The sequence below is a fragment of the Pimephales promelas genome, chromosome 16 (assembly GCF_988280905.1).
Source record: "Pimephales promelas chromosome 16, fPimPro1.hap1.1, whole genome shotgun sequence".
Taxonomy (NCBI): Eukaryota; Metazoa; Chordata; class Actinopteri; order Cypriniformes; family Leuciscidae; genus Pimephales; species Pimephales promelas.
In genome coordinates this window covers 22,528,786-22,543,917 of record NC_142784.1, presented here as the reverse complement: position 1 = coordinate 22,543,917, position 15,132 = coordinate 22,528,786, and the positions used below count along the sequence as shown (strand labels likewise).

The 15,132-nt window shown below is 39.5% G+C and overlaps 1 protein-coding gene across 7 annotated transcripts in view; it reads left to right on the top strand.

The window, feature by feature from the left end:
* myo18ab (myosin XVIIIA b) overlaps positions 1–13,819 on the top strand; it is a 101,835-nt gene extending 88,016 nt beyond the window's left edge. For 4 of the 7 annotated variants that reach the window (XM_089121240.1, XM_089121239.1, XM_089121237.1 and 1 more), the window contains 6 exons: positions 453–590; positions 1,554–1,739; positions 2,626–2,765; positions 3,440–3,484; positions 7,869–7,991; positions 11,867–13,819. In XM_089121240.1, the coding sequence (XP_088977366.1) occupies positions 453–590; positions 1,554–1,739; positions 2,626–2,765; positions 3,440–3,484; positions 7,869–7,991; positions 11,867–12,020 (786 nt within the window). In that variant the 3' untranslated portion in view covers positions 12,021–13,819. Of the gene's footprint in view, positions 1–452; positions 591–1,553; positions 1,740–2,625; positions 2,766–3,439; positions 3,485–7,868; positions 7,992–9,180; positions 11,351–11,866 lie in introns of those variants that run through there. The other 3 variants (XM_089121241.1, XM_089121238.1, XM_089121242.1) reach the window with 2 other exon arrangements.
* The last annotated feature ends 1,313 nt before the right edge of the window (positions 13,820–15,132 follow it).

The following is a 15,132-nucleotide window of genomic DNA, read 5'->3' as shown; positions in this document are numbered from 1 at the left end:
GAGATCAAGGTCTGACTCCACCCTCTCAGCTTAGTTTAGACTCTAATGAGATTCCATCAAAACGCGCCTCGGAATTTGATTATTTAATAATAGAGTCAGACTCCGCCCCCTCTCAGCATTTGAGTCTTTAATAATAGGATGATTTCTTTGAAGAGAAATTCAAAGATGGGTCTCAAATCCATTATTCAAACACTATCACCATGTATAATTCAGTATCAGAACCTCTATATTGGTTTCAACTAGGTTTGACTTACTTAATGTTAACCGGCAGAGCTATTTGAAACCAGGTAGGCCTCGTTAAAGACACCCCATGGAGGGCAGGGGCTTTTTTAGCACATAATAGTTATATTCAGCTGTTCAGAAGTTAGGAATTCAGTAAAATACTGTACATATTGCTTTTGTTTTGCTCAATGTATGTGTGAATTCTCACTCTGTATGTGTGTGTTTGGCAGCTCACATCCCTGCAGAGTCAGCTAGAGTTCCAAGAGCAGTCCATGGTGGACAAGTCTCTGGTCAGCCGGCAGGAGGCCAAGATCCGTGAGCTAGAGACCAAGCTGGAGTTCGAGAAGACACAGGTCAAGCGCTTGGAGGTAAGTTGGCAGAATGCATGTGCTCATGTGGGCTTAGTAGGCTGGGTGCTGGAAGTGTCAAAAGGTCAGTGTGCAGGCATTGGAGTGTTGGATAAGGATAAAATTAATCTACACACCCTCCAGGCCTCTCCTCATTGTCCCACCACTTTATAGACCTTTAATCCTTGTAGGCTACAATAAGTGCTTTACAATTCTCAACAAAAAAAAGGCACTACAAATTGAATGTGGATTATTTCTGTCTCCTCTCTGTGTTTTTCAAATTGACAGAGTCAGCCCCCCTTTTAGAGAGGAAATCTACATTTCATTTCATGTGTGATATATTTTGCTGCTGGAGGTGGCAGGTCATCTGCTTTTGCATTGTACACAGCTAGCGTAATTAAAATGTGTTTTCTCTAATGCACATTATTTCAGTGTTTTGTTTTGTTTGATTTGATGGATTTTTTGCTCCTTACGTGACATTTTCCAGCAGCCAGTCCTCTTCACCGTTCATGTCTGTTGGATGCTCCTGCTCACCTGCAAAATTACAATTGGCACTCTGCACAAATTACGAACGTCTACTGCGCCCACAGCAAAATCTGTCTACAGAAGCGCTTTGAAAAGCGGTATTTTTACTGATTTGTTGGACATATTAACACAGCACAGGCTTGGGAAATGTAATCTCTTGGGGCAGCTTGCTTAAACCAAGCCCATCCGTAGCTATAAAGAATCTCTGTTTTCTTAATATGCAGATATTTCTGTTTCCATGCCAGTGTGCAGCCCACCTTTGGTGTGAAAAATCACAGATAAGTTGCTATGGAAGTTATTTGGAGTTTCACACCATATGCATAGCTTGACAATCTTGCATACATCAGCGCTAGACTTGCTAGATTTGGTAAACAACCACAGTGGGTTCAGAAACACTTAAGCGATAGTGCATGTCATTGCTGCATGTATGTGGTAAATAAATGATTGCATCTTCTTCAGAGTCTTGTAGCGAGGTTGAAAGAGAATCTCGAGAAGTTGACTGAGGAAAGAGACCAACGCAGTGCCAGCGAGAACCGAGAGAAGGAGCAGAACAAGCGTCTCCTCAGGCAGATTCGAGACATCAAGGAGGAGATGGCCGAACTGGCTAAGAAGGAATCAGAAGCCAGCCGCAAGAAACACGAGCTGGTGAGGGGCCTGATCTCATGTTCTGCTTTACTGATTTTCTCATTCTGAAGTGTCTTAAAGGGATAGTGCACCCAAAAATTCAAGTTATGTCATCATTTACTCTCCTTCATGTCATTCCAAACCGGTTTAACTTCCTTTCTTCTGAAAGGAACATAAAATAATTATAAAAAAAGTATTTTGAAGAACGTTGGGAACAAAACAATATTGGAGCCTAAAAAAATCCACAGAAGAAAGCAAGTCTTACAGGTTTGGAACCACATTAGAGTGAGTAAATTCTAACAGATTTTACATTTTTGGGTGAGCTATCCATTTAAGCGTATGATGAAAGCTGAATTGCGACTATATGTGGACATAAAGCTTCCTTCTAGTTAACTGGTTTGATTAAACCTCTTAAGATTTTAATACTGCAGAAAACAATGATATTCTAAAAAATGGTGTGCATTTTGACATCAGTTTTATGAGGGCTCTTTGTCACAATGGTAGGTGAATGCAGAATTGTATTTTATAGTCAATTACAAAATAAATATATAAATAATATATCACTAAATACTAAGGATGCTGTAATATTGAAATTCTGTCTAATACAGACTAACCGCTTATTATTTTAATAATATATTAATAACGTCCATATTGCAATTCTATACTATTTTGTCTTCAAAAAACATTTAGGCATTTTTAACATTATAATGTACAGTATGAAGTATGGATATTAAGTTGAGATTCATTGAAGATTAGATTTATCAGTGTTAAATATTAAATGAATAATGTTTTTAACATTAACATTAAGTGAGCATCAGATGACTGTAGCAAAGGTAATCTAAATATAGAAAAAGACAGAAATGAGAACCTCATTAGTTAGGCTGTTAATTTAATCCTGTCTCATTAGGAAATGGATATTGAGAGTCTGGAAGCAGCCAATCAGAGTCTCCAGGCGGACCTCAAGCTGGCCTTCAAGAGGATCGGAGATCTCCAGGCTGCTATCGAGGATGAGATGGAGAGTGATGACAATGAGGATCTCATCAACAGGTAACACTTGCTGCTCTGAGGACTCTTTATTTAATGCAAACCTCAGGAGAGCTTCTCCATGCGCGTAAGTAGGTAAAAAAGAAATAGAAAGAGAGAGAAGACACCATCTGGATGAATGCGCTGTTCACAGAGCTTTTGGAGATGGCAATCAGTGATCCAGTCTCAGTCTCAGTCATCTCTTATTCACACTCTCTTAAATATTTATGCCTTGAAAACTGCCGCACATAATTTGGAGCTCCTTTTTTATGTAGTTGGTCTCATCTGTCAGAGGAAGTCATCTTCATTCACCCTCATTCCACGCCGCTCTGCTTCTATTAGTGACCTTACTGCGCAGAGCCAAGTTTATTTGCTCGCTTATGTGCGTGGAAGAACTCCAGTCATCCTAATAACAGTAAATAGTGCCGTGCTTACACTTACATAATGGACTACGCAGAGCAGAAGGTCAGCATTCTGGGTAAACATCTTGAGGAACATGTAGCGCTAGAAAACGTTTACACCAGACATGATAAATATTCAATTACAATCTGTGTTTTTAAGACCATGACTTCTTGTTTATTTTATTTTTTTTTTTATTTTTTTTTTTTTACAGCCATTGTTGTTTTCATGTTTATTAAGTTTCCACTTGAAACTCACTTATTTCTTCTGTTTGTTTTTCATTCCCCTCCTACCTCCAGTTTACAAGACATGGTGACTAAGTATCAGAAACGAAAGAACAAGCTGTAAGGAGTTAAAGTTTGAACTGAAGTTAACATATTTTGATTCTCCTTTGCCCTCATAGGAAGATGATGCAGTATGCATGCAGTCATTTTTGAGAAATGTAGTACAGAATAGGGAATGTTCTGTACTGTAAATCTCAATTTCGACTCATGTTGATACTGCATCACACTTCCGGGCATGACAACTAACATCACGCATTTGTTTTTCACCTTTTTATGCACGATGTCTCATAATGTATGCATAATACAAACTGCATGCTTTTTCCAAGCCAAGTATGGTTCCCAATTATTTACCCTCCGCAGAGGCAATTTCCCCCTGCTTTGTAAAACTGAACCTTTGGAGATGTTGGATAGGAACCATTCTGAGTGGAGGTCAGGTGTAGTTGCATGTCCACAGGGTCCAGACCAAGACTAACTCGAGAGCCAGAAGGTTTTATATGCAGGCTTGTTGGAGACTGCAGGGCCTTGTACAAACATCTGCGAGGGGTTGCTCTGCCCTCCCCTCTTCTCACCCTTCCTTTACCTGCCTTTCTCTCGCTCTTTTGAATAATTCACACTTCTGTTCTTGGGACTTAGCAGCCTCTTAAGGCAGGAAAGAAAGGCGTGTTCCTCATCAATCTTTCAACCATGAGGGCTAAATAATGAATAACCCTCAAATGTCCTACAAAAAGCCCCCCCAACTCATCTGGCAACAGCCTACAACAAAGTACCAGCCATTGGCGTCGAGCCATTTCATTCCCCTGTCGATAGTCCATGGTCCACAGTGTACGCCACTCAAAGCGTTTTCCAGTTCTAAAAACCCTTAAGCTCTAAGCACCACTTATTACATCATGTGAAAAGTATTAAAAGCTAATGGACAGTCTGGGCATTACTTATCAGGTTTAGATGGATGGATATGCTGTTCCAGAAATGTTTGTTTGGGTTCACGCAGGGATGTTGACACTTCTGGTTGGATCATTCTATTGAGTATTATTGTAAATGAGACTGGCTGTAAGGGGATTGTTAGCAAAATACAAACCTTAGTAGAGAACCTATTATTCTGATGTTCCCAGAGCAAAGGAGAGAATAGACAGGGCATAACGAATGACAAATGAGGAGAGCAGATATTTTAAAATGAGCTTAGAAGAGTTGGATATTCCCTCTCATGAGCGTTACTTGTATATTTTATTCAGTGACATCATTTTAAAACTTCGTTTACAATACATCATGAATTATTTGAAATTGTGTTTTATTTTAGGTTAATCTATTATTTTATCATTTGACATTTTCATTTAGTTAAAGTGTTTTCATCTTGTATTTATTTTATTTCAGCTATGTTTCAATTAACAGAAATGTTTTAATAGTTTTAATTATGATAATAGAATTTTAATGATTAGTTTGATAACGATAATAACCCTGGTGTAGATAGAGGTCAGACTTGTGTGCAAAGAGGAATTTGGCATAAAGAGATTTTTTTTACATTACTTGAATATACATTAAAGGAGTAGTTTTAGAGTCACTTTTAAAAAAAACTTTTGCTGATAATTTACTCACCTCCATGTAATCCAAGATGTCCATGTCTTTCTTTCATCATTCGAAAAGAAATGAAGGTTTTTGATGAAAACATTTCAGGATTTTTTGACATATAATGCACTTTACTGGTAACCAAATGGTTCAAGGTCCAAAAGACAGTTTCAGTACAAACTGCAAACTGTTTAAAGGGCTTTAAACGATTCCAGATGATGAATAAGGGTCTTATCAAGCGAAATGATCGCTCATTTAAAAAAAAAAAAAAGTTGTATGAGCCCAAATGCTCGCCTTGCTCTGTTCTATGATGCGCGTTCGTCAAAATGAATGAATCTTTTTCAGAGTCAATTCGTTCATTTCGTTCGTTGAATGAACCAAATGACACTTAAAAAGATTCGTTCATTTTGATAAACGAGTTCGAACAGGAGAGTCACGAACGAGCATCAAAAACCTTAATTTCTTTTCGACTGAAGAAAGAAAGAAAGGGATCTTGGATGACATGGGGGTGAGTAAATTATCAGCAAAAGTTTTTTTTTTATAGTGAATTACTGTGAATTACAAACAAAGCTCTCAGTTGATTTAACATTTGTATCATAAAGTGATTAATTAATCAAATTGTTTGCAGTAAGTCAAATATTTCAAGTGTTGTTATTTTGGAGCTTAACAGCCATTGCACTGAAATCTTGTAGAAATACAAAATCTTGTAGAAATACATTTTTTCTTTTATTTTTATAACTGAGATATAACTAAGAAACAGTTGCACTTTATAAATTCCAAATTCGTCAAGAAGAGCAAGTGGGGATATAGAGAGAGCAAACAGTGTAGAGAGACAGACACTAGGGAGGAAAACAGAGGGGTTGAGAGAGTTCTGTAGGTGCTAATGATAAATGTAATAGCCTGTAACAGAGATGTACAGCCAATGGAGGCATGTTGTCACAGACAATTAATGTCTCTTCTCTCTCACTGTGTTGTTTGTTTGTTCCCCTGGGCTTAGGTGCAGCTTAACTAATGGTATATGGTCAAGGACATAAATTGTGTGTGACATTTTGCATTAGCGCTTCATTACAAAGACCCTGCTGTCCTACTGTTTAGCGATGGGCCGGCTAGCAGAGCTCAAGGCTTATTCACACAACGTTCTCACCTCGGTTTACCTTCAGGGCACTAGGGCTTACACAATAGCCAAAAGGGCTCTTGAAGAAATACACACTCTGACACTCTTAAGTTGCCTACCCATGTCGTCAGAGCGCTACTCGTATAACAGCGAATTCATTTGTCCCGAGTGTATTCACTGTTGTGTATCATCAGATCTTCTGATTTAGACCCTCTTCAGCACCCTGACTGTGAGCGTACAGTTAGTGTTTAGTGACATCTGTGCTATCTCATGGGTCCATGCATATATAATAATCTCATATGCATAATACCACAAACGGAGAGCTAAGCAGACCGGAACCCTAATGTCAGAGAAAAGCAGCTGCTGCTTCTTTTTTGATCTTCTATCTACGCCTGGGATAATGAGCTACTGTATGTTGTATAATTTTTTGGGGGAGATATTTGACTCCTGCAGCGCTGGAGGAAAATAACAATGATTATTAAAATTTAATTTGAAACAAAATTGTGGAAAAGGTGTTGTTTGTAATCTGCCATCACTTAGGTCTTCTCTAAAGGTTTTGCATACTTGGTGTGTTTTAGCTCTCTAGGTCCTTGAAGGGCAATTCATAGTTATTCAGTGTGGTGTGCTGTGCGATAAGTGAAGGATAAGACTAATCTAAAGAGGCAGGGAAGCATTGACTTGCAAATCCAGCCAAACATAAATTCAATGGTTTTATCTGGTCCAGAGAAATGAGCAAACAGGACAGGGATTCACAGCGCTGCTTTCTGTGTGAGGTGTTAATGCATCTGCTCCCAGGGACGTTCGGACTGTGTTTACTCGTTCTTATTGACAGCGAAACACTTCCCTACCAAACCCATTTGTATCCAGAGATGCATGGCATTGCTAGCATGGTAAGCCAAGTTAATTATAGTCCCAAAATGGCCCATTCCTTCATGCAATCCTTTAACATGGTAGTTGAAGGCTACATTAGCCTGAAGCATTTTCTATTCTTCAGCACTACCTGTAATTACCAATTCTGTTTTTATTCAGCTCTAAATCACAGTATTTTTTTACAATAAAAGATAGCTGAAAGAGTTTGGTTCTGGCAAAGGCAGTATTGTAACCATTTTCCATTTTAAAAAATGACTGATTTTGGTGTCCTTTACATTGGGAACTTTATTCAACATATTCTTCTCATGGTTGATTTGAATAGATTTTGGTGTTAGCGTGTTGCTAAGCTAACAGTGATAATCTAATTAGCATAAAAAGAATAGCAAATGAATTATGAGTCGATTAATGTTTAATTGCATTAAATGAAGTACTTTTCAGTGTTCAGATCTATTTATGAGCTTGTCACAGTGCATTGTGTGATACAATGCTGCCTTAGGATTTTTGCTAATATTAGGCATTTTAAGTTGCTTTTTTTGAAAGCCTTCAAATCGCAAATGTCACCTAGGTTTTGGGACAAGAGCTATTGTCTGCCTAGCTACAGTATGAATGGTTTTCTCTTTTCAATGCTCTCCTTTCTTCTGGTTTGGCTTGGAGTTGTACTGACCTCACACCTTTTGGATGCCTCACATTATACAGAGCCAGCTTGCAGCAGGATATTGTTTTTGGACTATATGTCTGACTTACTAACACAGAGGCCCTTTCCAGGTTACTTGGGATCTGGCGCATGCATCCGTACATTGTGTCTCCACCATAAAACCCTGTGTTCCTCCTACTAACAATATTTATGTACAGGTTCGGCTTGTTCATTTTGTTGATATCCCCTCTGTTCTTCTTGCACAGTGAGGGCGCCTCTGATACCGACTCTGAGGTGGAGGACCGTGTTGACGGGGTGAAGTCATGGCTGTCCAAAAACAAGGGCTCTGCCAAGAACCTGTCAGATGATGGTAGTCTGAAGAGTTCAAGGTCAGTACTCCAACCTCATTTCCCTCAGTTATCCAACAAAATGGTTTAACAAAATCCAATGCAGCAAGCAAGAAAAATGTATTTGGAAAAGCTAATTAGCTAGCGCTAAGGGTATTTTCTGTTGGTATTGTCTAGCTTATTCTCTCTATTGTCAGCAGTTTGATAACAGAGGTGGAACAGCTTCACAGACAGATTAATGGATGTGCCCACCGGCCAGTTGGCATGCCTACCTGCGCCTTTCTGCTGAAAATGAATGGGTCTTTCCACCAGTGGACACTTTAGATTTTTACTGTTTATTCTTTTTACCAGAATATTTAAGTTTGGCTCTTGAGGTTCTTGTGCTTTTAAAGCCTTAAAGGGATACTCCACCCAAAAATGAAAATTCTGTCATCATTTACTCACCCTTAAGTTGTTTCAAACTTGTATGAGTTTCTTTCTTCTGTTGAACACAAAGGAAGATATTTTGAAGAATGATTGGAACCAAACAGTTGAGCGGCACCATTGACTTCAGTATTTTTTTTTTTTTTTGTACTATGGAAGTCAGTGGTGCCAAAGAACTATTTGCTTCCAATCGTTCTTCAAAATATCTTCATTTGTGTTCAGCAGAAGAAAGAAACTCATACAAGTTTGAAACAACTTGTTCAAGACAGAAACTCGTTTGCAACAATATGAGGGTAATAAGAGAGTAAATGACGACATAATTTTTGTAGTATCCCGTTAAGACCTTTTGAGTCATAATTTCAATCATTTTGATCACTTCAGTCAGTCCTATCTGTCAGAAGCACTCTTCCTAATATAAATCATCCTGCTTGAGAATTATAGTTCATTTCAGCACCAGTTTTTGTGCAATTATCTGAAATATTTTCGCCTAAAAGGATCTTTATGTCTACATTTATATGTAGATACCTGAGCTGATGGATTAACTATTGATTTTAAATCCCAGGAGCTTTAGTCTGTCTTAAGTGCCTTTCTGCTGTCGCATCAAACTTTCATCTATATTCTGCCCTGTCTGCTTGGATATACCTCCATTTTATTTTATTTTATTTTTATTTCTATTTTTGGGTGTCAGTCATCGTTTAAGTTTTTATCAGTGTTTTTTTCTCATTCTCATATTTCCATCTCTTTCCTCTCCTCCCTCCATCTGTTTGTCTTTCTACACTGTGCACACCCCGTCTGCCCCTCCATCTAGATATGCTGTAAATGTTGACGGAAGGGAGGGAAAAGAGTGGGAAGAGGGTAAAGAATGGAAAGACAATGGCAAAGGTAAAGAATTAGAACCCAGCAGGCCTGTATCTGTCATGAGTTCCCTCAGCTACAGGAAACGCTCCAATAAGGGAGACGAGAGTTCGCTCCTCAACACTCTCAAAGAACAATCCAATTCCCAGGACCTCTCCTCTTTCCGCAAGAACAAAGCCAAGCAAGAAGCTGAGGATGACTCCTACTCTGTCAGCTCCTGGAGAAAGGCAGGAGATGATATTGACGATCGGGGTTCTGTCATCTCTCAGGCCTACTCGGAGGCAGCCAGTCGGGCAAGAAAGGGCATGGACAGCCGCTGGTCTGATTTTGATAAGGAGTCCGTTGTGACGTCTGTAGCCCCGAGCCGGGTTTCCTCCTGTCGTACTGCGATGGATCTAGATGACGATGCTATTTCCAGCGTGAGTCGTATGAGTTCGGTGAGCCGGCGTCGAAGCATGCCTCAGAGTGAATACAGTTCACCCGTCAGCCCCAGCCTGAGTCACCGCAGCCCAGGCAGCGTGAGCCGTTCCGACTCCCGGATGTCACTGTCTCGTAGCTGTCGCCTCAGTGAATTTGACGTGGACGATGATGCCCGGAGCGTAGCGTTCAGCGAGGCTCGCTCCAGCGCTTACAGCCCTCACTCCACCTCCGGCCGAAGCTTCTCCATGCCTCCGCAAGCCCGGACCACTGACTCCAGCCCGCCTGAGGTTTCGGACGTCAAGCCAGTCAGTCACCGCAACTACCTTGACCCTGACCTGGAGGCTGCCATTAATGAAGTTTTGAGCTTCAAACCCATTAAATTCAAGCGCACCAGCTTGGAAGACTCTGAAGCGGAGAAAGATAAGCCGGGCGAGGTGGAGGATGAAAAGAAGAGCGTCAGCAGCACCTCTAGGACTGGCAGAGACAGTGGGCGCTCCTCTAGCCTGCGCCGCTCTGCTTCAGCCGTGGACTTCATGCGTTCCAGCAGCAGCCTCAGCACACGCAGCAGCCGCAGCAAAAAGGGCAAGAGCAAGAAGAAGAAGAAGAAGAAAAGCCACAGCTCTGAATCAGACAGCTCCGACAGCTCTGACGACGACCGCAAGAAGAAGAGCTCCAAGAAGAAGGGCAAGAAATCCAAGAAGAAGTCCAGGAAAGAGTCTTCGTCTTCCTCCTCATCCTCGGAATCGGAGTCTAGCACAGAGTCGGACTCCAGTTCAGGAGCGTCCACTATTTCTTACAGAAGCTCCAGCAGTGTCAAGAAAGCCCCTGGCAGGCAGGCCTCGGGCTCTGAGGGCGAGCCAGAGCCTGAAGACCCCTCTGAAGAAGCTCCACCTCGGTCTAAGAAAGAAGACAAGAAGAGGAAGAAGAAAGTAGACAATCTTATGATGAAGTACCTGTACAGGCCTGACAGTGACTAAAGATGGCAGTAGGTGATGCTTGGTGTGGGGTGAAGGAATGCTACATGCATGGTGTTAAACTAATACTCGCGTACCTCAGTACTGTCTGATATCTTTCATTGCATTTGACCATTACTTTACCTTCAGTTTATCTTTACACTGTGTTCTTTTACTTTGTTACTCACACACATTTTCAGAGACACTGTTCTATATCGTTCACTGAAATATTTTTGTGATTTATTAACTCAAGATAACAGCTGTGTAACTAAAGTCAGTTTGAAATTCTTTCTCTGGTCTTGGGCGTAATTAAACATAAAATCGGCAGCAATTAACCTGAAGTTTGTATTATTATGGGGAAGATAAGACTCGGTGACACAAAAAGTTAGCGTTGACTTTTTGAAGAGGGTGAGGTATTCATGCTTTCTCTACATCTCTCTGCCTTGCTCTTGTATAATTAGAGGGCAGTTCATTTATATGTTAATTCACTGATAAGATTATGAGTAGACATGAAGAATATTACAAGTTGTTTTAAAATGAACCATGGATTTTTGGACCAAGTGGAGTTTTAATAGACTGTTTGATGCTTTTATTTAAATTCAACTCTGTACTGACTTGACTGTGCAAACACTTCTGTACCCACCCACCTGTTGTCAATACTAGGGTTCATAATATATCGGTACTATATTGGTTATTATCCAATTTGAATTATTATTATAATTTTAATGTGCTGCTATTGGTCAATATTGGATATTTAAAAGTAATACTCGTTTTCCCCAATTTTACTTTTAGATCACATTGGCTGTAATCTAAAGCTCACTTAAAGTCTATTATTAATTTAACACTGTTAACTTTTAGCATTTATAAGGATTGATTATATTTTTATGCAATATATTATCGTTATTTGAATATTGATGCATCCTTACAGTAACTTACCGTTACCATCATAATCATTTCTTAGTATTTTTATTTTCTCTTTAGTATTTATCTAATGGTAATTTAGTTACCTATGAAACTGTCGTTTGCTTGTACAACTTCACTAACAATGATCCGATAAGGTTTCATGGCACTACACCTGGTGTGATTTGGATGTGATTTGTGTGTATTGCACCCCTAACGCATCAGCAAAGATTATACTGGCCTGTTAAATATTGTTACCCCACATTCTAAAGTTTGATAGCCCAACATTCCTTCAGACATTATCCTCTTCGGTCCCTCTATCCACCAGCTGATCCTAATCAAAGCTTCTTTATCTCCCCCCTCCAGCCCCCCCTCCAGTCGCAGACGCTTCTGCCTTGACAGATCTGACGAGGAAGAGGAAGAAGAAAAAGAGGAAGGGAGTGCGGGCCGAAGCACCTACCGCTCCCGCTACAAACGCAGCAGCTACCTGAATGACAGCGATGGCGAGACCACTGCGTAGCTGCCCCCCCACACACACACATACACATGCACTCACTTTCACAGAAAGGAAGACTTTGGAGTTAAAATCAGTGTCTTCCATAAACTTGGATTCAGATGAGAGGATTTCAGCGAGGTGGAGCATGATTGGATGCACTCTGGCTATGATATACCCATCATTTCTTTTGACTTGTTATTAGTAGTATTATTTTACATGTGCTTTGTGTTTAGAGCTTTAAAAGGTTTGTACAGCAACATGAATCGCAGCACTGTTGACTCTTTCCTGTTTGTGTGCTTTTACTTCTGACATTCTTCCTCTTCCTTTTTAAATAAGCAAACGCTGTGCTTGCGTTCTTGCCCCGGTTAGGATTCAGTAATGGATATTGCTTCGGGCAACATGCTACAGCCTCTCGCATGGTCACGGCTGAGCCAAAGATACATGGCACTATGTAAACGAGCAATGTCTGGGTTTTACCGTTCTGTTAGATTTAAAAGAAAAGAAAACCAAGAGAGAGAAAAAAACGCAATGAAAATATTGTATCACCAAAAAAAAGAAAAAGAAAAAAAAAAGAAAAAAGCGTTGTTTTGGATTCATGAGCAAATTAGTTTTCGGTTTTTGACTTTGTCAGAAGAGAGGAGGGAGTTGAGGTGGGACTGATTTAAGACCAATTCCTTTCCATCTCTCCAACTGAACACACAGTTGTTGTTTTTTTTTGCTTGCATCTTTCTCTCTCTGCCTCTTCGCTTTCATACGGTGAAGAATTCATGTTTTTTGCTTGAATAAGAGAGTATGCCATGCCTCCTGATGAAAATAGAGCCTATTTCTCTCTCACGCTTTACTTTTTTGATCTTTTATGTGTAGAGGAAAAACTTTGATCAGGTCAATGATATGAGAAGTGAGCAGCGGTTTGGGGTGTCTCAAATCTCTCCATAATATGCCTTGTCTTTTTCTGTTCTGACTGTATTGACTAAGTGCTTGCTCATAGAGTAGGTGTTATATGGCTCAGCGTTTTTTCGTTTTTGTTGTGGTCGTTGTTGTTCTCAGGCTTTTTTGTTTTGGTTACCGTAGATGTCTGGCTTTCTCAAGGGAATGCCTAAATTCTTGTGTATAATGGGGCATTGTGATAATTTCTCATCCAACTCCACTGATACTGGATAAACAAACAGCTTGCTTTCCGTGCTGATGTGATGCAACCAGAAGCACAAGATGGAGACAGAACCGATACTGTGAAATCCCAGCTTCCCTACAGCATGTCGTCACATTGGATTCATCAGTATTTTTTGGCTTTACCTAATGGCTTTGAGACTCACTTGAACCTGAATGGACACGCACCCCTCCGAACTCCGTTGTTGCCTTCCGTTGTTGTTGTTGTTGTTTTGTGCTTTCATTGTAGTATTTATGATCTAGCATTGATGGATTGAGCGAAGCTGCCAAAATATAAAACAACAGCATAATAGCAATGAAAGGATCTCATTGCTTCTCTTTGATTTTTAAAGGGAGACAGCGTGTGTATTTTACATGTGTATTAGTTTTATAGACCCTCTGCAAAGGTCAACCACTTTATCCTCTTTTCTATGCAGTCAATATTGATTTTAATATGGAAAAAAATGATGTCTTTGGCGAATTAAATCACATTGCTTCAAGATACATAACATTTGCTGGCTGTACACATTAATATAAAAATATATAAATATCTGTATGATTCATTTTAGCTGTCAAAATAGTTAATGTTTATTTTCTTTATTGAATAAATGACCACTTGCTATAAGTAATTTTGCATTACAGTTTAATATTGTAAATAAATGATGGTGATTGTTTTAGACATGTTTCAATATGCTTATTTCATCATTAATTTTTTTATAACAGAAAAAAAAATCACATTCTGGCATGTTCAACACCCCATTTTCTTAATTTTTTAAAGCTGCAGTTTCATTTCTGCACCATTGTTGGTGCTAGGGCTGTGCGATTAATCGAAATCGTAATACAATCGCGATTTGAGCATGCGCGATTTTTTCCGTGTTGCTGGCTCCAACCTCCCAATATGCTATCTGAACCAATCAGAATGCAGCGCGCCTAAATTGAGCGCGAGAACAGAACAGACCGGGCGGGTGAACTGCGAACAGGTGCGCGTGCCAGAAGGGAGCGCGAGTGAATGGAAATATTAGGAAAGGGACTTGCCTCACCAGTTTCTTTCTCTGTGAAGGTAAGGGAATATCATTACCTAATTGGTTTACAAGTAGTTTTCTCCGCTCCAGCTGTCAGTCATTCTCCATTCAGTGTTGTTCAAACAGCGCGTCGCGTTCGGTTACGACAGTCAACGATGAAATTCTCTTAAGTCTAGATTTATCATTCAATGTTAATATTATTATAATTGATCTGTAGATAAAGCTCTATGGTGTCGCATAAATGATCTTGCTGGACTGTTCGTTTCTACCGTGTGTCTGTTAGACCTTAACACTGAGTACTTCTTCACGTGCACAGTAACTGAAATTAAAAATTGTTAAAAGAAAAGGCTCAACTATTGCATAGATAGATACTGTATAATACACTGCATCAATATGTATTTCCTTTGTGCTTTGAACCTTTCAATGCGGACTCGACGAAATATGCGCGCTGTAACTCTGTTGCTCCAAGCGCATCATTCTGCGCTCGGGATGCGCATGAGCGCTTATGATAATACTTTTGCTTAATCAAAGATTATTAATAGTCTCTTTTTGTTCTGCCCTATCTATCATATGTTGTTGCCTCATTAAACATCTGTGCTATACTTAATATCTCTTAATTTTACAGTAGACTATATATAAAATAATTTATCTTTTTGATTTTTGTTTTCTTGTTTTTCATGAACTTATTTTACAACAATACAAAGAGATATATGTAAAGTTTTCCCAGATTTAGTGCTGCGCGATAAAGCTCTAATTGTTTTCCTTTGGAAATATGTTTCAAATTCACACAGAATACACTAAAACTGTAAAGCATGTCTGTTTGTGTCAAAATCGTGATTAAAATCGGGGGAAAAAAATAATCAAGAAATCGTGATAATTTTGTTAATCAATATCGCACAGCCCTAGTTGGTGCCAAATATAATTTTAAAAATGTTCTCAATACTAAACAATAACAACATGTTCAATCT